Source organism: Salvelinus sp. IW2-2015, linkage group LG13 (assembly GCF_002910315.2).
Source record: "Salvelinus sp. IW2-2015 linkage group LG13, ASM291031v2, whole genome shotgun sequence".
Taxonomy (NCBI): Eukaryota; Metazoa; Chordata; class Actinopteri; order Salmoniformes; family Salmonidae; genus Salvelinus; species Salvelinus sp. IW2-2015.
In genome coordinates, this window is record NC_036853.1 from 31,819,611 (window position 1) to 31,844,045 (window position 24,435).

General features: G+C 41.6%; 1 protein-coding gene across 1 annotated transcript; it reads left to right on the forward strand.

The window, feature by feature from the left end:
• Nucleotides 1–1,219: 1,219 nt before the first annotated feature.
• On the forward strand, nt 1,220–24,435 carry LOC111971227 (syntaxin-binding protein 3-like). The gene is made up of 18 exons (XM_070445996.1): nt 1,220–1,316; nt 4,856–4,905; nt 5,196–5,280; nt 5,729–5,805; nt 5,973–6,045; nt 6,135–6,250; nt 7,421–7,525; nt 7,981–8,105; nt 12,887–12,985; nt 13,098–13,155; nt 17,235–17,300; nt 17,585–17,665; nt 17,780–17,915; nt 18,196–18,303; nt 18,542–18,642; nt 22,628–22,713; nt 23,568–23,716; nt 24,069–24,435. The coding sequence occupies exons 1-18, from the start codon at nt 1,220–1,222 to the stop codon at nt 24,167–24,169; spliced, it is 1,713 nt and encodes a 570-aa protein (XP_070302097.1). The 3' UTR covers nt 24,170–24,435.

Here is a 24,435-nt window from a genome sequence, read left to right on the forward strand (position 1 = left end):
CAACCAGTCAGGATGCTCTGTGGTGCAGCTGTAGAACCTTTTGAGGATCTGAGGACCCATGCCAAATCTTTCAGTCTCCTGGGGCGTATAGGCATTGTCGTGCCCCTTCACAACTGTCTTAGTGTGTGTGAACCATTGATTAGTTTGGTGATGTGGACACCAAGGAACTTGAAGTTCTCAACCTGTTCAACTACAGCCCCGTCAATGAGAATGAGGTGTGTGCTCGGGCTTCCTTTTCCTGTAGTCCACAATCATCTCCTTTGTCTTGATCACGTGGAGAAGAGGTTGTTGTCCTGGCACCACATGGCCAGGTCTCTGACCCCCCTCTATAGGCTGTCTCATCGTTGTCGGTGATCAGGCCTATCACCATTGTGTCATCAGCTGACTTGATGATGGTGCTGGAGTCATGCCTGGCCATGCAGTCATGAGTGAACAGGGAGTACAGGAGGGGACAAAGCACGCACCCCTGAGGGGCCCCATGTTGAGGATCAGCGTGGCGGTTGTGTTGTTCCCTACCTTACCACCTGGGGCGGCCCATCAGGAAGTCCAGGATCCAGTTGTAGAGGGAGGTGTTTAGTGGTGAACATAAGATATTACAGTTTTTAATGCCCCGTTGGTAGGATATACGTGCTCGTAGTTCGTCTATTTTATTTTCAAATGATTTTACATTTGCTAAAAGAACCAATTTTCAGTAAAGGTAAATTKACCCTCTCTGCGACAGATCCTTACAAGGCACCCGGACCGTCGTCCACGATAACTCTGTCTTTTCCTCCTGCGAATGACGGGGATGAGGACCTTGTCAGGTGTCTGGAGTAAATCCTTTTCGTCCGACTCGTTGAAGAGGGGTGTGGCATCCTATCGTTCCCTCTTCCTGACTGTGTTGGTGTGTTTAGACCACGGTAGGTCCTTAGTGATGTGGACACCGAGGAACTTGAAGCTCTCGACCCGCTCCACTACAGCCCGGTTGATGTGAATGGAAGTGTGCTTGGCCCTCCTTTTCCTGTAGTCCACGATCAGCACCTTTGTCTTTCKGATGTTGAGGGAGAGGTTGTTGTCCTGGTACCACACTGCCAGGTCTCTGACTTCCTCCCTATAGGCAGTCTCATTGTCATCGGTTATCAGGCCTACCTCCGTGTTGTCGGCAAACTTAATGATGGTGTTGGAGTCGTGCACGGCCACGCAGTCATGGGTGAACAGGGAGTACAGGAGGGGACTAAGCATGCACCCTGTGTTGAGGGTCAATGTGGCTGATGTGTTGTTRCCTACCCTCACCACCTGGGGGCGGCCCGTCAGGAGATCCAGTTGCAGAGGGGGAGGTATTCAGTCCCAGGGTCTAACTTAGTGATGCGCTTGGCTTGGAGGGCGCTATGGTGTTTAATGCTGAGCTGTAGTCAATGAACATCATTCTCATGTACAGTAGGTGTTTYTTTTGTCCAAGTGGGAAAGGGCAGTGTGGAGTGCAATAGAAAGAGCGTCATCTGTGGATCTGTAGGGGCGATGAGCAAATTGGAGTGTGTCCAGGGTGTCTGGGATGATGGTGTTGATGTGAGCCATGACCAGCCTTTGAAAGCTTTTCATGGCTACAGATGTGAGTTCTACGGGGTAGAGTGCTGCCCCTGCGGGTCCTGACAGAGAACATTGCGGAGTGGTCAGCATTTTTTTATTGCTGCGGTCAGACGACTTTGTTGTCCTGCAGATTATTTGGAAACGGTTGTCTTTCTGCTTTGTATGCATTAACCTAAGCCTACCTATTATAGTAAAAGTMACTTTTTGCATTATTAACACACAGAAATCACTGCTTCGACTTCAGTAGCCTTCCTCTCCTAGCTGGGTGTGCGAGTTCAAGTGCGACTAGTGTGTGKGGTCTCATTGAAATACAGTAGGCTGCCTACATGGGTGGAGAATTACGTGGCGGTTAACATAAATATGAAATTAACTTAAATATGATTAGACTGTAGTTTACAACAGTGTCTGTAAACAAATATGATTAATGGAAAGAAGTGGAGGGCGCTCAACCAACATGATTCGAGGTGCAATGACATTTTTATTATAATTGAAAAGGAAAAGGCACAACCTGCACATTGTTTAGGCTACTATGGTGRGTGAGCGTTGCACCTTTTTATTTTTAATWAGTATTAATTACCCATTTATTTGTCTGCCTGCAAATCATCCTACAAGGAAGTCTATATCCTATATGCAAAATGTAGCAAGTGTCACTGTYATTGTTTTTGCTGCTTTAAGTTCAGTAGCCATACGTGTGAGATCAGGTGCGCTTGTAATTAGAGTAGGCTATAGCCTATACATGGGCAGAGAAGCACGGGGCAGATACAGTATCTTTCCAAGGAAATCTACTTCCTAAATATGATTAAGTTATAGTTTATTATATTGCCTAGAAATACATATCGATCACCAATATTTCTGTCTGAAAATCTTTTCCAATCCTTAAAGTAGGCTATAAAAATAGCTCAAGAGAAAGGGCAAGTCTCTCCAACTCTGCTCTATTCAAACTACATCTAGCATATTGGCTGATATAGCCCAGTAATACTGATAGCCTAATATAATGGGCCACTGTGAGAATCATAGGTATTTTAACCTATTTCTTAAGTTATTTTTGCAAATTTGATATTRCCAATASGATGCAAAATTGCTGGRACCATGGCTGGCAAGTGAGCTGCGTCACATMTGCCTAAAATAACATTGTGGGAACTGCGGTTGGTGGTTAGGTTTGGGACCAGTTCTTGCGGTAGCAGGTGGAAGTCGGCTAGAAGGCCAACTGGTGTGGGCGGTGTGCAGTATTAAAATCTGCGCCTGCGGGCAGGAGCTGGATGAAGAAATCTGTCCCACGCATAACTCTACTACGGGGCAATAGTCATTTAGACAGGTTACCTTGGCGTTCTTGGGCACATTGACTATGGTGGTCTGCTTGAAACATGTAGCTATTACAGACTGGTTCAGGGAGAGGCTGAAAATGTTAGTGAAGACACTTGCCAGYTGGTCAGTGCATGCTCTGAGTAAGCGTCCTGGTAATCCATCTGGCCCTATGGCCTTGTGAATGTTAACCTGTTTTAAAGGCCTTAGTCACTTCGGCTACGGAGAGCGTGATCACACAGTCATCCGGAACAGCTGGTGCTCTCATGCATGGTTCGGTGTTGCTTGCCTCGAAGCGAACATAGAAGGTATTTAGTCCTGTATGGATAATTTGCCTGTTTGATGGTTGGTCGGAGGGCGTAGTGGGATTTCTTATAAGCATCTGGATTATTGTCCTGCTCCTTGAAAGYGTCCGATCTAGCCTGCGGATGTTGCCTGTAATCCATGGCTTCTGGTTGGGATATGTACGGTCACTGTGGGGACGACATCGTGGTTGATGCACTTATTAATGAAGCCGGTGACTGATGTGGTAAACTCCTCAATGTCATTGGGTGAATCCCGGAACTTATTCCAGTTTGCAAGCAAAACAATCCAGTAGTTTAGCATCCTCTTCATTGAACCAGTTCCGTATTGAGCGCAGCACTGTTACTTCCTGTTTGAGTTTTTGCTTGTAAGGAGGATAAGAGTTATGGTCAGATTTGCCAAATGGAGGGTGAGGGAGAGCTTTGTATGTGTCTCTGTGTGTTGAGTAAAGGTGATCTAGAGTTTTATTGCCTCTAGTTGYACAGTTGACATGCTGATAAAAATTGGGTAACACAGATTTCAGTTATCCTGCATTAAAATCACCGGCCACTAGGAGCACCACCTTCGGGTGAGAATTTTCTTGTTTGCTTAAGGCCCTGTACAGAGTGTGTTCYTAGTGCCAGCATCGTTTTGTGTTGGTAAATGGAAAGCTACGAAAAATATAGATAAACTCTCTTGGTAAATAGTATTGTCTACAGCCCTCAAACTCAACTCTAGACCTCAAAGCCAGTTCCACTGATTTTTTAAATTGGTCCCCTATAATCAGKGGCTGATTTAGACCTGGGACACCAGGTGTGTGCAATTATTTATCAGGTAGAACAGAAAACCAGCAGGCTCCGGAYCTCGTAGGGTAGGATTTGAGTACTCCTGGTCTACAGCTGATCATAAGGTATTCTAACTCAGGCGAGCAGAACCTCAAGTCTTCCATAATATTCGAGATCGCGCAACTGTTAACAGAGACACACACCACCCCCCTGAGTTTAACCAACGCTTCCGTTCAGTCCTGCCGATTGTACAGAAAAACCAGCTCGGTTTATGTTTTCCATGTCCTTGTTCAGCCATGTCTCGGAGAAACATAGGATATTATAGTTCTTCAAATCACGTTGATAGGATAGTCTTGAACCGAGGTCGTCCAGTTTATTCTCCACTGATTGCACATTCGCCAATAGAATGGAGGGTGGAGGTCGTTTATTCACTCGCCGTCGTAGTCTCATCAGGTATCCCGCACGCCGGCCTCTATAATGCCGCCTCTTCCGTTATCGAGTGTCAGGGTTTTGGGCCTGGTCTGAGCAGAATGTCCTTTGCCGCTGACTCACTGAAGTAGAAAGCCTCGTAGAAAGGATGGCGGAAACGTGTGCAAAAAAAGTKAAGATCTCTCATGCAATTGTTTGGACTAATGATTGCACCCCTTGACAGACCGCTAGGTCAGTGTATAGCCTACACATCATTGCTCAGTGCACTGTCAAGAAATATACAAATATAATGCACTTGAGTGTAGGGTACCTTTTCCAATATTTAGTATTTTTTTATGGCCTGGGAAATAATATCTTTCATTGATTGTTTTGCCGTTTGGATCATTTGTGGGAGGGGGCAGCTCTGACAGTCAATAACGTARCCTAGGGATTGACAAGTAGAACGTAATAAATACTAAAGTTAAGCTATCTGCCATTCATCTTTCAACTAGGAATAAAGGAAACGGTCATCGAGGATTGCAAGAAGTCAGAAATATGGAAGGTAATGGGACTGGATCTGTTTATTTTGACACAACACTCACTGTTGCGTTCTTGAATGTATTGACTGCATTCCTTCACCGTTCCATCACTTAGACCATGTTATTGGGTTAAGTGCTGTATTCCCGACTGCACACAACCCAGTCATTGTTTTGATACACTGCTGCTTGGGAATGCATTGTATGCTGTGCTTATGATGGATCTCTCTTATGATCTCTCTTGTCTAATGTGAAACATTCAACACAATCAAAAGGTATCATATCAAGGTCATAGCATACATCTTTTCTTTCTCAGATATTGATACTGGACCACTTCACCACCAAGCTTCTGTCGACGTGCTGCAAAATGTCAGACCTGACGCAGCAGGGAATCGCAGTATGTCACACTAATGGAAATGATAATTTTCATAGATGTCTACTGTTTGGCCTTACTTCTGACCGTTGCGGATTGTAACCATGATTTCAGGTCAACAATATGACAGCAATTGTGGTTGTGCACAATCTGTGGTTGACTTCGATTGTAATTGGAGAATTACATTGCAAGTGGACGTTTTCACACATCAAAGTGACGCTTCTGTTTCATGTAGAAGGGATATGAAAATATTAGATCCCTGTAAGGCTGTCTGTTTTGTTATATGCAAGATGGATATAAGAATGTGTCCCCACAACAGCATAAGCAAGACTGACATATCATTAGCATAGAACTTCTTATGTACTCAATTAATAGTACAAATAATCCAAGGCTACTTCGAATATGTTTAAAGCAGTGAAAAGTGGTGTTATTGATATCCGCGCCATGAACTGAAATTACACTGTATTTTCTCTTAGCTGTGGAGGACCTCTACAAAAGCATAGAGCCTTTACTGGAAATGAAGGCCATCTACTTCATGACCCCGACAGGAAAGGTTCGACATCATTAAATGTCTCTACACCATACTCCACCTCAATAGGAAAACGTTTATATTGATCATCATTACGAACAAAATAGTACAACTTGTTCTTCACGTGTTCTAGGTTTGACAGGGCTGTGAATGTGTATTTGTAGTGAAATATTTCCATTCTGTGCTGACAGTTTGTGGATGCCTTCATTGGTGACTTCAAGCTGAAACCTAAGTACAAAGCAGCATATGTTTATTTCACTGACTGTAAGTATATACTGAGGGAAGAAATATTCTGTCTTTATTATTATAAACCCCTTTTTTGATTGTCAATTCTGGAACTCTCCCCCCTTCAGATTGTTCTGATGAGTTGTTCAGCAAGATGAAACAGTACCGTGCAAAATATATACGTGTCTGCAAGGAAATAAACATTTCCTTCTTGCCCCAGGAGTCCCAAGTAAGTTTTTTAAATGTTCTATTCACATAAGAAACTGTTACTTTCCCTTACAAAATAACTTGCACCATGTTAGTTAGGTTATTAATTTTTGTTGGTCTGTGAGTGTCTGTTGGTGCTGGATTTCCGTAGGACAAAAAGGTACACAAAATCCTGGAAGGGCGTTGCTCTAAAATCTTAATATGATGTTATACAATGTGGCAATCTGTCAATGCTAGGATTCTGTAACGGAATATCTGGATACAGGTAACACTTGTAGGTTTCATTATTCAAAAGACCTGTTCTGTTGTCAGGAGAAAATGCTTGAGGGGTGTGACTTGGATTCTAGGATGTGTGTTTTATCCCTCTAAAAAAACTGATTTTAACAATGCAGAACCATGGGAAGATTATCAGCTACTGTGTGTTGATGGCACCTAGTATTGAGAGTGAAGCTGAACACATTGAACTCAGTCAAAATGATTGCTAATAGCATACCTGATAATATGGACCGTGCATAGTCTATATGCATGGTCCAAAATGTAAAAGTAATTTAAACAAATACATTTACCAATATGCTATTGGGCTCATTTGTGGCTATATATACAAGTTTGGTGTCAGCATAATATTCCTTTCATATTTTTTTTTTCAATTGATTGTTCTTTTTTATGGACCCCCAAAACAAGGGGGGTGGAACCCCTTTTAACCCCCGCTCTCCTTCACCCCAATGCTACAAATCTCACAGGAGGAACCGCTGCGTCACTCCTTCTCTGCAGCCCCCAAGCACATTCTTAGAATTGCATTATATAACTGTCGGATTTAAAATTGTATTATATAAATGTCTGTAATGTATGAATATATACGTGTTCTGTAGCCACACCTTGATTGTTTGCTCACAGAAAACAGTCAGTCACTGCCACAACCCTTGGATGAATAGCCATCTAACTATTATGATATCACATTTATATATAATTTTTGTCTCAACTGAGCTTTTAGTAAGAAACTTCTAAAATGAATAGAAATTGTAAAAAAAAAAATGTTTATATATTATTGGCTAGCTAGACAATCCTGAAGACAGTGGCTCTGAATTCTATATGTGTAGAGAAGTATTTATACATTTGCTTAGGTCCAACCATAATATGCCATAATATCCATGTTTTTTTTTTTTTTTAATATAACCCATGCCTGACCATGTATATTCCTTTCATGGAGACCATGTTGGATAATACCACTCTGGATAATACCAAGCAGCTAGCAGCGCTGGTGGATAACAAACTGGCCCAGCATTACGAGATGGAAGATAACGACAAGAAGAAGGTGAGGTGGCCATCTTGCCTGCTGTTTGCAGGGTGTTGACTCAATAAATAAGGACTTAACCTCGTGTGTCAGAAAATGTGTTATGGATATCATCAAAGAAGACGGACACCAGCCAATAGGTGACATAAAGACTATAATGACATGGCCCTAGACTAGGGGTGTCAAAATTACGGCCCAGGGGGTGACGGCGAGGAAATCATTGTAAAAAATGAGCCCTAGTCCGGACCTAGTTGAAGAATGAATGCAGCTCCCGGGGCAAAATGAGTTTGACACCCCTGCCCTAGACATTGTCTTGAAGTATTTAGTTGAAAGGTTAGTAAGAGTCATTTGTATTAGTAAGTCATTTAAATATCAGTATCTGGCTGGCCATATACTGTAATTGCTTAACACTACAAAGTGTAACACTACAATGTAAATGACACCTCTTTCTTTCTGTGTGTGATTTGTTCCCTCAGGGAAAGACCCATGCCCAGCTGCTCATCCTTGAGAGTGGCTTTGACCCTGTGACCCCCATCCTACATGAGCTGACCTACCAGGCTATGGCCTACGAGAACAACACATACAAGTACAACACATACAAGTAAGACCCCAGCTCAGTCCCAGAATTATTWAAAAAATGTTTTATTCTGTATTCAGATCCCCTTTAGCTGATGACTTAGTGACCATTTGTCTCCCTGTGGTCCACTCTCCTTTGATTTCCTGTCTTGTGTGCAGTGTTTTTGTTCTCACTTGCCCTGGAATGTCTGACTGGGTAAAAATACATTGATACAGTAGATCCAAAGGAAAAGCTCTTTTAGCTTGCCATGTGCCTTAAGCATGTTCTTTGCTACATACTGTGAACAGAAATACAGTGCCTTCAGAAAGTATTTATCCTTTGTGTCACTGGGCTACACGCAATACCCCGTAATGTCAAAGTGTAATTATGTTTTTAGAAATGTTTACAAATTCATAAAATATGAAAGGCTGGAATGTCTTCAGTCATTAAGTATTGAACCCCTTTGTTATGGCAATCCTAAATAAGTTAATTGGGAAAAACAAGTCACATAATAATTTGCATTGACTCGCACTGTAGATATTACAGTTTTTAATTTGCATTGAATTATGAATGACTACTTCCTCTGTACCCCACAAATACAATTAATTATCTGTCCCTCAGTCAAGCAGTGAATTTCAAACACAGATTCAACCACAAAGACCAGGGAGGTTTTCCAATACCTTACAAAGAAGGGCACATATTTGTAGATCCCCCAAAAAATAAGACATTAAATATCCCTTTGACCATGGTGAAATTATAAATTACACTTTGGATGGTGTATCAATACACCCAGTCACTACAAAGATACAGGAATCCTTCCTAACTTATTTGACGGAGAGGAAGGAAACCGCTCCGAGATTTCAACATGATGCCAATGGTGACTTTAAAACAGTTAGAGTTTAATGGCTGTGATAGGAGAAAACTGAGGCTGGATCAACATTGTAGTTACTCTAAAATGCTAACCTGAATGAGAAGGAAGTCTGTACAGAACATAGTTAAAGTCGGAAGTTTATATACACTTAGGTTGGAGTCATTAACTCGTTTTTCAACTACTCYACAAATTTCTTGTTAACAAACTATATTTTTGGCAAGTCGGTTAGGATCTACTTTGTGCATGATACAAATAATTTTTCCAACAATTGTTTACAGACAGATTATTTCACTTATAATTCACTGTTTCACAATTCCAGTGGGTCAGAAGTTTACATACACTAAGTTGACTGTGCCTTTAAAAAGCTTGATAAATTCSAGAAAATTATGTCAKGGCTTAGAAGCTTCTGATAGGCTAATTGACTTAATTTGAGTCAAATGGAGGTTTACCTGTGGATGTATTTCAAGGCCTACCTTCAAACTCACTGCCTCTTTGCTTGACATCATGGGAAAATCAAAAGAAATCAGCCAAGACCTCAGGAAAAAAAATGTAGACCTCCACAAGTCTGGTTCATCCTTGGGAGCAATATCCAAACGCCTGAAGGTACCACGTTCATCTGTACAAACAACAGTACGCAAGTATAAACACCATGGGACCACGCAGCCGTCGTACCGCTCAGGAAGGAGACGCGCTCTGTCTCCTAGAGATGAATGTACTTTGGTGTGAAAAGTGCAAATTAATCCCAGAACAACAGAAAAGGACCTTGTGAAGATGCTGGAGGAAACAGCTACAAAAGTATCTATATCCACAGTAAAACGAGTCCTATATCGACATAACCTGAAAGGTCGCTCAGCAAGGAAGAAGCCACTGCTCCAAAACCGCCATAAAAAAGCCAGATTACGGTTTGCAACTGCACATGGGGACGAAGATCGTACTTTTTGGAGAAATGTCCTCTGGTCTGATGRAACAAAAATAGAACTGTTTGGCCATAATGACCATCGTTTTGTTTGGAGGAAAAAGGGGGAGGCTTGCAAGTCGAAGAACACCATCCCAACCATGAAGCGGGGGTGGCAGCATCATGTTGTGGGGGTGCTTTGCTGCAGGGGGGACTGGTGCACTTCACAAAATGGATGTCATCATGAGGATGGAAAAATTATGTGGATATATTGAAGCAACATCTCAAGACATCAGTCAGGAAGTTAAAGCTTGGTCGCAAATGGGTCTTCCAAATGGACAATGACCCCAAGCATACTTCCAAGTTGTGTCAAAATGGCTTAAGGACAACAAAGTCAAGGTATTGGAGTGGCAATCACAAAGCCCTGACCTCGATCCAATAGAAAATTTGTCGGGCAGAACTGAAAAAGTGTGTGCGAGTAAGGAGGCCTACAAGGCTGACTCAGTTACACCACCTCTGTCAGGAGAAATGGCCCAAAATTCACCCAACTTATTGTGGGAAGCTTGTGGAAGGCTACCCAAAACGTTTGACCCAAGTTAAACAATTTAAAGGCAATGCTACAAAATACTAATTGAGTGTACGTACACTTCTGACCCACTGGGAATGTGATGAAAGAAATTAAAGCTGAAATAAATCACTCTACTATTATTCTGACTTCACATTCTTAAAATAAAGTGGTGATCCTATCTGACCTAAGACAGGGAATTTTTACTTCGATTAAATGTCAGGAATTGTGAAAAACTGAGTTTAAATGTATTTGGCTATGGTGTATGTCAACTTCTGACTTCAACTGTACATTGTCACGCCCTGGCCTTAGTATTCTTTGTTTTCTTAATTATTTTGGTTAGGTCAGGGTGTGACATGGGGAATGTATGTGGTTTTTGTAGTGTCTAGGGTGGTTGTAAGGTTTAGGGGGTTTATTAGAGTAGTTGGGTTTATGTTTAGTATAGTAGTCTAGCTGTGTCTATGGTTGAGTGTAGGTATCTAGGAAAGTCTATGGTTGCCTGAATTGGGTCTCAATTAGAGACAGCTGGTTATTGTTGTCTCTGATTGGGAGCCATATTTAAGGCAACCATAGGCTTTAGCTGGTTGTGGGGAATTGTCTATGTTGAATGTTTGTAGCCTGTGTGTGTGTGTGCACTACGTTTATAGCTTCACGGTCGTTTGTTGTTTTTGTATAGTTTGTAATAGTGTTTCGTTTCATGTTCATCTTCGTAGTAAAAATAAAAGAAGATGGCTTATTTTCCACATGCTGCGTTTTGGTCCGTCTCTCCTCCACACGATCGTGACATACATCCTGTTTTCAATAAGGCACTAAGGTTAAACTGCAAATAATGTGGAAAATAAATTAACTTTATGTCCTGAATGCAAGCTATATGTTTGTGGCAAACATCACATGACTGAGTACCACTCTTCATATTTTCAAGCATGGTGGTGGCTGCATCATGTCATCAGCAAGGATAAAAAGCAACTGAAACGTAATACAATATCCTAGAGGAAAACCTGGTTCGGTCTGCTTTCCAACAGACACCGGGGAACAAATTCACCTTTCCAGCAGAACAATAACCGAAAACACAAGGCTGAATATACACTGGAGTTACTTACCAAGACGACATTGAATGTTCCTGAGTGGCCTAATTTAAATTTGGACTTAAATCGTCTTGAAAATCTATGGCAACACTTCAAAATGGCGGTATAGCAATGATCAACAACCAACTTGACAGAGTTTGAAGAAGTAAAAAAATAATGTGGAAATATTGTTCAATCCAGTTGTGTAAAGCTCTTACACTTAGCTGTAGTTTCTGCCAAAGGTGATTCTAAAATGTTATCGACTCAGGGGCTTGATTACTTATCTAATCAATATATATTAGTGTTGCCTTTCGAGTGGCGTTGCGCTCTAAGGCACTGCATCGCAGTGTTCCGGCGGCACTACAGCCTGGGGTTTGATCCCAGGCTGTGTGACAACCCGGCCGTGACCGGGAGTCCCATAGGACGGTGCACAATTGGCCCAGTGTTGTCCGGGTTTGGCCGGGGGGACTGTACTTGGCTCATCGTGCTCTAGCGACTCCATGTGGCGGGCCAGACTCCTGCAAGCTGACTTCGATCATCAGTTGAACGATATTTCCTCCGACATATTGGTGCAGGGGTTAAGCGAGGGGGTGTTAAGAAGCGCAGCTTGGTGGGTCATGTTTCGGAGGACCCATGACTCGACCTTCGCCTCTCCCGAACCCGTTGGAGTTGCAGCGATGAGACAAGGTTGCAATTGGATATCACAAAATTGGGGAGAAAAAGGGGGTAAAAAAGAATATCTAAAGATATATTAGTGTTTTATATTACATGTTAGACTTTTTCTTCCACTTTGACATTACAGTTTTGTGTAGATTGTTGGCAATTATTTTCATTAAATCCATTTTAATACCACCTTTTCGCATAACAAAATGTGTAAAGTCTAGGGGTGTGAATACTTTCTGAAGGCAATGTACATACAGTGCATTTGTATTCAGGCCTCTTTACTTTTTCCACATTTTGTTACGTTACAGCCTTATTCTAAAATTTATTAAATCGCCCCCCCCCCCCCCAATCAATCAATCTACAAACATTACCCCATAATGACAAAGTGGAAACATAAAAAAAAAAAAATGMAAATTGTGTATATATATATATWTTTTTTTAATACCTTATTTACATAAGTATTCAGACCCTTTGCTATGAGACTCGAAATTGAGCTCAGGTGCATCCTGTTTCCATTGATCTTGAACATCCTTGAGATGTTTCTACAACTTGATTGGAGTCCACCTGTGGTAAATTCAGTTGCAAATTTGCAAAAATGTCAAACCTGTTTTTGCTTTGTCGTGTGTGTGTGTGATCAATTTTAGAATAAGACTAACGTAACAATGTGGAAAAAGTCTAGGGGTCTGTATATTTTCTGAATGCACTGTATAATCCACCACCACGATGATGTAAGACACACATTGTTCATTCACTTGTTTCTCTGTCCAGATACAAGTGTAAAGATGGTTCTGAGAAGGAGGCCCTGCTGAATGAGAATGACGAGCTGTGGGTTAGACTCAGGCACATGCACATTGCGAAGGTATCAGAGTGAGTATCAGAGATAGTTCAGAAGTTATTCCAATATATTTTTTATCTATTTCAGTTAATTATCTTCATGATAACCATTGTAACAATCTAATTTATTTGCTTTATATTCTAGACAAATACCTAAACTAGTGAAGGAAATTTCTGCCAACAAAAAACAGCCGAATGGGAAGGTATGTTTTTTGTTACATTTGTGTTAGGGGGCTGCGATGGTAATTGAGTAACTGTGTTAATGACGGTTATTGATGAAGACTGTCATGAAAATAAAATAACTGTCAAAATGTTTAAATTGGCTTACATTCATTTTAGGATTTTTTTATGTACCGAATACACTCGCATTAACATCTGCTAACCATGTGTATGTGACCAATAAAATGTGATTTCAATTTGATTTGAGTGTTTACTAATGATTATAAGCAATAACAACAAAAATTATTCAACAGCAGTCGACAAGGTTGTTCTGGCTCAGAGGCCTATATGCACTAATGTTGGGTCAAATGGACAATGTGCCAATCCTGACATGGTATAATTTGATATGGAATCCTTTCTTAATTTATAGATCAGGCCCTGTCCTGGCCGATATGCTGCCCTAGTTGAGACAAAAAAAAGTAGGATAGTAGCCTAGGCTATACAGTATCGGCCCACAATGCACTTTTATGAATGCCCATGTGGTTTTCCGTTAATGTAACCAAAATGACGGATTAATTAATTTTTATGCATGTATTAATTACAGCAATTTACCATTCTCGTGTTTGCAGAGTAAAAAAAAAGCTGCTACACTTCTTTGTAAGGCACTTACGTGCTCCATGTGAGCAATGAGCATGTCTGGTTTCTCTGTCCTGTAAATGTTGACGGAGCGTGCTCGAGCCTGAGCAGGCATTAGGACCGTCCCCAACTAAAACAAAATTTTTTATTATTATCATGGTCGAACGAGAGTCGTCCTGTTCTTTCGACCAATGAAAGGCCGCACTGAAGATTGTTTCAGAACCGCGGACAGCGACCGTATCCAACGTGGGAGAAAGTTCCTCACAGTATCTTTCCAAGAAAAATCTTTCAAACACTCTCCCTCTTGATAATCAGTGTCGCTGATAAATAGGCTATAGGGCATGTTGCGTGTATTTATTTATATTGTAATGATTGTGAATTTCATCTCAGCATAGCTTAGCATAGCACAACTGTCCCATTCATACTTTCATTATCAATTAATTGTTGTATAGCCTGCTTTCAGGAAAGCATAAGGTATGCCTAGATTTTAAAAATATGTTTTAAGGGAGAAATGTTTCCTCCTGTGTCTGACATACGCTGGTGGCTTTGATTGATGGGCGTGTGAGTTTCCTGGAGGTGTGTTTTGTAAACAGCCTGGAGGTGTGTTTTGGGTCATTGTTTTGTTGAAAAACAAATGATAGTCCCACTAAGCTCAAACCAGATGGGATGGCGTATCGCTACAGAATGCTGTGGTAGCCATGCTGGTTAAGTGTGCCTTGAATTCTAAATAAATCACTGACAATGTCACCAGCAAAGCACCATCACACCTCCTTCTCCATGCTTTACGGTAGGAACCACACATCCGGAGATCATCCTTTCACATACTCTGTGATTCACAAAGACACGGCGGAACCAAAAATCTCAAATTTGGACTCATCAGACCAAAGGACAGATTTCCTCCAGTCTCTAATGTCCATTGCTCGTGTTTCTTGGCCCAAGCAAGTCTCCTCTTCTTAATGGTCCTTAATTTGTGGTTTCTTTGCAGCAATTCGATCATGAAGGCCTGATTCACGCAGTCTCCTCTGAACAGTTGATGTTGAGATGTGTGTTACTTGAACTCTGAAGGCTGCAATTTGAGGTGCAGTTAACTCTAATGAACTTATCCTCTGCAGCAGAGGTAACTGGGTCTTCCTTTCCTGTGGCAGTCCTCATGAGAGTCAGTTTCATCATTATTCTTGATGGTTTTTGCGACTGCACTTGAAGAAACGTTCAAAGTTATTGAAGTTTTCCGCGTTGCCTGACCTTCATGTCTTAAAGTAATGATGGACTGTCGTTTCTCTTTGCTTATTTGAGCTGCTCTTGCCATAATATGGACTTGATCTTTAGCCCAAATAGGGCTATCTTCTGTATACCACCCCTATCTTGTCAAACACAACTGATTGGCTCAAACGCATTAAAAAAGAAAGAAATTCCACAAATTAACTTTTAACAAGGTACACCTGTTAATTGAAATGCATTCCAGGTGACTTTCTCATGAAGCTGGTTGAGAGAATGCCAAGAGTATGCAAAGTTGTCATCAAGGCAAAGGGTGGCTACTTTGAAAAATCTCAAATATAAAATGTGAAAAGAAACAACCCTTTTTCAGAACCCTGTCTTTCAAAGACGGTAGGCAATTAAGGTCACAGTTATGAAAACTTAGGACACTTAAGAGGCCTTTCTACTGACACTGAAAAACACCAAAAGAAAGATGCCCAGGGTCCCTGCTCATCTGCGAGAATGTACCTTAGGCATGCTGCAATGAGGCATGAGGACTGCAGATGTGGCCAGGGCAATAAATTGCAATGTCCGTACTGTGAGACGCCTAAGACAGCGCTACAGGGAGACAGGACGGACAGCTGATTGTCCTCGCAGTGGCAGACCACGTGTAACAACACCTGCACACGATCGGTACATCCAAACATCACATCTGCGGGACAGGTACAGGATGGCAACAACAACTGCCCGAGTTACACCAGGAACACACAATCCCTCCATCAGTGCTCAGACTGTCCACAATAGGCTGCGAGAGGCTGGAATGAGGGCTTGTAGGCCTGTTGTAAGGCAGGTCCTCACCAGACATCACCCGCAATAACGTCGCCTATGGGCACAAACCCACCGTCGCTGGACCAGACAGGACTGGCAAAAAGTGCTCTTCACTGACGAGTTGCGGTTTTGTCTCACCGGGGTGATGGTCGGATTCACGTTTATCGTCGAAGGAATGAGCGTTACACTGAAGCCTGTACACTGGAGCGGGATCGATTTGGAGGTGGAGGTTCCGTCATGGTCTGGGGCGGTGTGTCACAGCATCATCGGACTGAGCTTGTTGTCATTGCAGGCAATCTCAATGCTGTGTGTTACAGGGAAGAAATCCTCCTCTCTCATGTGGTACCCTTCCTGCAGGCTCATCCTGACATGACCCTCCAGCATGACAATGCCACCAGCCATACTGCTCGTTCTGTGTGGGATTTCCTGCAAGACAGGAATGTTAGTGTTCTGCCATGGCCAGCGAAGAGCCGGATCTCAATCCCATTGAGCACGTCTGGGACCTGTTGGATCGGAGGGTGAGGGCTAGAGCCATTCCCCCCAGAAATGTCCGGGAACTTGCAGGTGGAACAGTGGGGTAACATCTTACAGCAAGAACTGGCAAATCTGGTGCAGTCCATGAGGAGGAGATGCACTGCAGTACTTAATGCAGCTGGTGGCCACACCAGATACTGACTGTTACTTTTGATTTTGAACCCCCCCCTTTGTTCAGGGACAGATTATTCTATTTCTGTTAGTCACATAGTCACATATCTGTGGAACTTGTTCAGTTTATGTCTGTTGTTGAGTCTTGTAATGTTCATACAAATATTTACACATGTTAAGTTTGCTGAAAATAAACGCAGTTGACAGTGAGAGGACGTTTCTTTTTTATTTTTATTTTATTTTTATTTGTTTAACACTTTTTTTGGTTACTACATGATTCCATATGTGTTATTTCATAGTTTTGATGTCTTCACTATTATTCTACAATAAAGAAAAACCCTTGAATGAGTATGTGTCCAAACTTTTGACTGGTACTGTACATTTTGGGGTATGTTTTTTACCTACGCACGGTTTATAAATGAGGCCCCAGGACCTTGTGTCCCTGGAGGAGTTAAAAGGACAAATGGATGAACAGGTTGTTGGGACATGTAGTTGTTTCTAGTTGTCACCTGATGTCACTAGTTTGCGTGGCCTTTTGTAAGGAAGCATGTTTTTCTTCACACACACCACACATATACCTACACACACATCCACTCACTGTTTTTTTGCTGTTGTGTTTGTGGTGTTGCCAGTGTCTTCTGTCTGTTTTGTCTTAAATAAAATAAAATAAAAAGTTTTTATCCCAGCCCCCGTCCCCACAGGAGGCTTTTTGCCTCTTACCAGGCCATCATTGTAAGTAAGAATTTGTTCTTAATTGACTTGCCTGGTTAAATAAAATAAAGTAAAATCATTGTTTTTATCATTATTTTCTGTTTTCTAGATCACAATAAGTGTCTTATCCCAGCTTATGAAGAAGATGCCCCACTTCCGCAAGCAGGTGGCTCAGGTATGTAGCACCATGTAACCTGGTCCGTTTTGGTTGTCATCCTGACTGCTCTGTTTGGGTGTGATGCCTCTGAGGCCCAGGTTATTGTGGTGTTTCTTTTCCACCGGCTCTCTATGGAAATGATACTGTGGAAAACAGGTCAGTCCTCTATTATGTGATTGGGTTTGTGATTGTGTGATTGGAAATTAAAGCTGTTCACTTATACTGCCATGTGGGAAAATGTATTGATATTACAATAAAATATTAGACTGTTTTTCTCAGCCATGTTTCTATGTCAACCACAGAAAACTGTCCATCTGAATTTGACTGAAGACTGTATGAACCACTTCCAGAAGAATGTGCAGAAACTCTGCAAAGCTGAGCAGGTATGCTTTACAGTGTCTCATATTTATGGACAAAATGTCACTGTTGTAATGTACATGTCCCTTATGTATGACCTTGTGGTTTCTGACTGATGCTGTGTGTTCACTGTTGTGTAGGACCTGGCAGTAGGGTCTGATGTGGAGGGTCAGAAGGTGAAGGACCCGATGAGGACACTGCTTCCTGTGCTGCTGCATCCCCACGTCATCTACGACAAGATCAGAGCTGTTCTCCTCTACATCTTCAGCCTCAACGGCAAGTCTGCTGCTCTGACTCACCCTGTGCCCTCACAGTTTTAAAGATAATCTTTAAATGTACATGTAAACATTTAGACGCTTTTATATGGCATCTATTCAATTGAAAATTCAAAGTTTGAAAATGGAAGATCATGAATTCCTTATGTGCCCCTTGACAAAGGTACCATTGGAGCTTCAGCTATAGGAATATTCCTTCAATATAATCTCTTTTCGTTTGGCCTGAGGTAACTTTAGTCAATTAGCATTTTTAAAACCTTTTTCTTTCTGGTTCTGAACAGGAACAACAGAGGAGAACCTGAACAAACTCATCCAACACGTTAAGATCCAGGAGGACAGAGAGTTTATTCTCAACTGGAGAGAACTGGGAGTCCCCATCATATCTTCGTTTATTGAAATTTTATAGGGCGTAGCCTACTGTGTGTAGTTTGCTAGATCTTAGCATAGTCATAGCCCAGGTGGATTATACAGTACCATCAGTGTATTGTATTATAGTGTGGAACTTCACTAGTTATGGGTTTTTTTCTTTTCTTGCTATTCTTATTTTGTATCTTCTTACCTTTAAACTTGACTTTTATTTATGGTTTCGTTTCTATATCTCTCTTTCACTCTCTCCCTCTCTCCAGCCAAGCGTGTTCCCACTGCTTAGGTCGTCTCGAAGGGAGCGCTTTCAGGAAGAGACATACAACCTGTCCAGATGGACACCTGTCATCAAAGACCTGATGGAGGTCAGCGTAATGCAGACGATGATAACGTTGATAAACCGTTTCTTTGTCTCACAGAACTGTGTCACTTTTAGCTTTTTTCAGGCACAGGGAGGGAGGGAGTTACAAGAGCAGGGTGGAGCAGGAAGTGATGGGCCCAAACAGAGCCTGTATTCACAAAGTAGGAGTGCTAATCTAGGATCAGTTTACCCTTTTTAGATCTAGGTTCCATGGACAGTATGGACCTGATCGTAGATCAGCACTTCTTCTCTGAGACACTTTGTAGAGTTCGAGGTGTCAAAAATGCTCTGAATGTGAAGTTTTATTACAGTTTTCATGAGTGCACCCCATAAAAGACACACCGGTAGCCTACACACCCGTTTCACACGTGTAGCTTGTTGTTATTATCTGTCAAAGTGGCACTACAATCAGAGGCTCCATGTGTAGCAACTGAAGTGGGAAATGTCTAATCAATGCCAAATGGAAGGAGTAGGCTACAATGATCAACCAACAGGTAGGCTGAGGTTTAATATGAATAGAGTTTTGATGCAGTCAAGACCGGCACTACCAGATGGTATGATAGATGGCAGCAGCAACTTTGTCGAACTAATGCCAGTCGGTTTGGCCACTTTTTTCTCTCTATTTCTCTCCCTCCTTGCCACACACACCTGCCCCCTAGTCTCCATTGAAGTTTCCCACCCCCAAAAAGTTTTTCTTTAAAACGCATGTATTTCGACTCCGGATATCCGAAAACAAATCATGATATTATTCAAGTAGTGAAATCATTTCAAATGCCCATCCCTAAATTGAACAAAGGCTCTGATTACTCTACTAGGGATGGGCATTTGAAATGATTGCACTATTCAAATGTTCAGATAGTCGAAATACATGTAAAAAATTCAATGGAGACCTGCTCACGCTACGAACTTGTTGCTGCCATAGGTTATCTATCATACCATCTGGAGGTAGTGCCTGTCTTGACTGCATCAAATCGTTGTAAAGAAGCTAGCTAGCTAGCTAGCTACAGTAGTCCGCTAAGTTAGCCAGCTAGCTCAAGTAGCAAGGGTAATTTAGGCTATTTTTCTACGCTCCCCGTACTGGTCTACAACAGCTCCTTTCATATGAAACAACAGCCTACCTTTTGGTTGATCATTGTAGCCTCCTCCTCATTTAGCCAACTTCATTCTGTAATTTTTGTAATTACCCATGGAGCCTCTGTAGCGCTTCTGATTGACCGACAATAAGCTACACGTGTGTAGGCTACCAGTGCATACTCATAAAAACTGTCATAAAACAATTTTATTAACATTTAGAATGTAATGGCCTTTCCTTGTAGGCTATGTTTATTTTATTTACCTAGGCAGGTCAGTTAAGAACAAATTCTTGTTTACAAGAATTTATTTATTTACCCGGCCAAGCCAGTGGCGGTCAGTGCCGTTTATGAGGGAGAAAGATTTTTTTTTATTTTCATGAGCATGGCCTTATTTCTATTACAGCATGTTGGATGACTGTCATTCATATTCCATTCACACAGTTCAATGTAACATCGATAGGTTTAGGCTACTACGTAATACTCAAATTTTCCCTGTACCCATCATGAGTTTGCTACAACCTAGCCTATGATGAGTTTACAACGTAGGTGCACACCGGTCCAGAGAAAAATGAGATGACAGACAGTGAGTGACACATGGACAGAGTGACATTCAATACTGCCTTGCACACTCTTTCCTGCATCTAGCTTATCTAGGGTGTAATCATTAGTCCAACAGTTGCAAACGAGAGTTTCTATTGAACAAATTCTATTTTTATCCCCGTTTCGATTGCTTCCGTTTAAGAAACGTTTTTCAACGGAATCAGAGGAATGACTACACCCTTGATCACGCATAAACACAGTTCACTTTCATAGCATTTTATTCCTTCTTGTCTCTATGCACTCCCCTCCTCTTACCTTTTCCCTTTGTTTGTGGACTTCAATGAACAACACATCAGCTGTTTGTGACCAGGTGAAAAAACCTTTCCAAGTCAAACCATCTGCATCATTGTCCCCATATTAGCTAATCGTGCACTAACGTTACAGTGTGTAGTCAGTATCCAGTTACACCGGCAGGCCCCGGTGGCAATAAATTAATAAAACCAAAAGCTTACCTTGACTTGGAAGATTTCCAGTGTTGTTTTTGATAGTCATAGCCAGCTAACTAACATAGCATCCCTCTATTTGAGCCGGGTGTTTGAGTAACTAAACTAGCCAGCTGCATTTGCTAGCAAAGTAAGTGAAGAAAAATTACTCTCTCTCACTTCTCCTTAATTTTGGAAGAAAATATATGTTAAACTGTTCTATTGTCTTTCTCTCTTTGAGTCAACTACTCACCACATGTTATGCACTGCAGTGCTAGATAGCTGTAGCCTATGCTTTCAGTACTAGATTCATTCTCTGATACTTTGATTGGGTGGACAACATTTCAGTTCATACTGCAAGAGCTCTGATAGGTTGGAGGACATCCCCCGGAGTTGTTATAATTACCGTGTAAGTCTATGGAAGGGGGTGAGAGACTCCTAGGTTTTGTATTGAAGTCAATGTACCAAGAGGAGGAAGGAAGCTAGCTGTCCTCCAGCTACACCATGGTGCTACCCTACAGAGTGCAGTTGAGGCTACTGCAAAACAGTGTGTTTTAAACAATTATTTGGTGACGTGAGTATATTTAGTACAGTTTTATCTTAAAAGGACAACTATTTCAATGTTTTACAATTTTATTTTTATGAAATTCACTGAGGAGGATGGTCCTTCCCTTCCTCCTCTGAGGAGCCTCCACACATTTTTATATTTGTGCATAATATGGGCAAAACTAAATACAATCGTAAGATTGTCTCAGATGGATTACATCTTCACTCATCGGATGGTTCTATAATCGAAAGAGTCCCTGCATACAAAAATACCTTTGTTATTTTGATTTACAATGATTTAACGTTTAAAAAACAAACAAATGAGCTTGTTAAGAAGCGAAGATTTTAAGTGGGCTTTTTTTACAGAAACAGATTTTGCCCATCTTTAGTCAGCACGAAGCAGATTGTGCAGTCAACCTTTCTACCTGTTTGGGATTATGGTAAGACTATTTATCAAATTGCAGCCTCCACTACTCTTAAACCCCTGGATGCCGTTTTATCATAGCACCCTTCGATTTATCACAGGAGACGACAGTTTTATTACTCATCACCTCATTCTTTACCAAAAGGTTGGCTGGACCTCTTTTAAAGTTGCGTAGATCACATCATTAAGCCCAGCTCCACAAGCCTCCAACTTACATAACTTGTCATTTTAAATCTTAACAGTGAAGTTATCAAACCCGTTCACTCTTGAGACTATTTTGGTGTCATCTGGGTTAGGGGAGGGTTTGGCCGGTAGGGATGTTCTTGTCCCATCGCGTTCTAGCGACTCCTGTGGCGGGCCGGGTGCAATGCACGCTGACACGGTCAACAGGTGTACAGTGTTTCCTTCTATACATTGGTGTGGCTGGCTTCCGGGTTAAGCGGGCATTGTATCAAGAAGCACTGTGGCTTGGCTGGGTTGTGTTTCAGAGGACGTACGGCTCTCGACCTTCGCCTCTCCTGAGTCCGTACGGGAGTTGCAGCGATGAGACAAGACTGTAACTACCAATTGGATCCACAAAATTGGGGAGAAAAAGGGGTAAAAGAAAAAAACACTTCCTTTCACCCTATGTTTGGATTAATTTCCTAAAGACTTTTCGTTTGGATGCTTTGGTGTCCCTAGGGTAATCCAGACAGCTGACAGAGGATTTTTAGAATGAAGAATTTGTTTATTTTAATTAACTGTTTTGTATCTCAATGTGCATTTAATGTGTATATTTATGTTTGTCTATACTTGCCTATTGATGTTTTTTTTTTGTATTGTGCAGGCTCATTTTCTAAATAGATTTAGTCTCAATGTAAAAGTTGTAGTTTATGATTGACATTCTGTATTGAGACTGTGTGTGTGTGATGTGTGGTGTTCCAGGATGCGTTGGGGAACAAGCTGGACAAGAGGAATGGCCACAACAGTCAGAGTGCCCAGCAGCCATGGAACGGATCTAGGGCGGTCAAGTAAGATTCAAGATTTTTTAATTGTTACAATTGCAGTTGAGGTATTTGCCTGTGGTAAAGCATGGCAACAAACATGTGCACAAGGTTGACATTCATATATAAATTGCAACCAAAAGGATGGGTTGAGGAAAGGGTTATGGGGGTTAAAGAATGAGTGGCTGGGGAGCATTGGCACTCAAATCAAACTCAGAGGCTTCTCCCATCCCTGGCGTGTGTTATTCCAGTTTGTGACAATGAGTGGTTCACGTTATTTTGCTGCATGTCAGTTATACAAGCTGAACTCTATAGCAGGAATCATCAACTAGATTAAGCGATGTATTTATAGAGCAGCTGGTCGCGGGGCCGGAACATAATTACTAATAATTTGTAGACTACAAATTCACCACATTCTCAGATATAATATTTAACTACAACATCCTTTCAAATCTTGCTTACATTTGTATATGATCTCTCTATAACGCTTGGGAATACTCGGGACTAGACTTCCAAAATGAAAATCCCTTGCAGACGATTTCTGGTATTGTTAGGCTTTTATGTCCAAGAAAAAAAATCCCCCAAAATGTAAATTATTTTATGGATTTGTTTTGGGCTCAGAAAACTTTTTTTGTGTGTGTGGGGGGGGGGGGGGCATGCAAATAAAACAGCCCACGTGCCAAATTCGGGCCTGCGGCCGACTGTTGGGGAACCCTGCTTTTATAGTCTAGGTCTAGGATATGGAAGAGATACAGATGTGATTTTATTAATGAAAAAAAATATATATATATGATAATGTAACTTATTAATAAGTTCAAATCTCAGACACACTCTCTCTCTCCACACCCCCTCCATATCTTAATCCCTCTCTCCTCTCCCAGTGCCCGTCAGAAACACAAGGCCAGTACTCAGGATGAGCGGAGGAGTGGCTCCAGGCTCATCATCTTCGTCATCGGTGGGATCAGCTACTCAGAGATGCGCTGTGCCTACCAGGTCACACAGTCTGTCAAGTCCTGTGAGGTCCTCATAGGTGGGTACCAACAGCAGTGGGTGAATCTCAAAAGTATTCACGGTTAGTTGCATCCTCTCTCATCGCTTCCAATGTGAATTGAGAAGACTTTTGAGATTCACCCAACCATTGTTATTATCCCTATTTACAGCCCAGTCAGTACCTGTACTAGTGCTTGACACCCCCTGCTGTAAATAAATGGTAGTACAAAAAACAAGTAATTCATGGAAAATGATGATTCACAGTACAAAAGTATGGTTCTGTCATGGTCTTGAATATCAGGCAAAACAACACTACAGAATGTTCTTCAGCTGTAATTTTTATGACATTATTTTGTTAGTAAACAAACATGTAATTTTCATTAAATCTCCAGGATCATCCCACATTGTGATCCCGATCAAACTCCTAGACGATATTCAGGCCCTGATCAAACCAACTACCACCAAGGAGTCCTTTACAATAGTGAAGGAGTGACCCACCCTGTAACCCTTCCCCCAATGTAACACCAACCCCGCTCCCCTTTTCCCTGTACCCCTTCCTCGAACGTAACACCATCCCCCACCTCCCATGACTTGCCTAGTTAAATAAAAAATAATAATCCCTGAGCACAAAGCGCTCAATTTCCTCAAGACTGAAGGGAATTCATATTCTAGATACTAGTCATTAGCTATGTGTGTTATTAATACTTCACCTTTGAGCCTGTTGCATATTTGTAACATAACCGTTGTGCCCTACCCTAA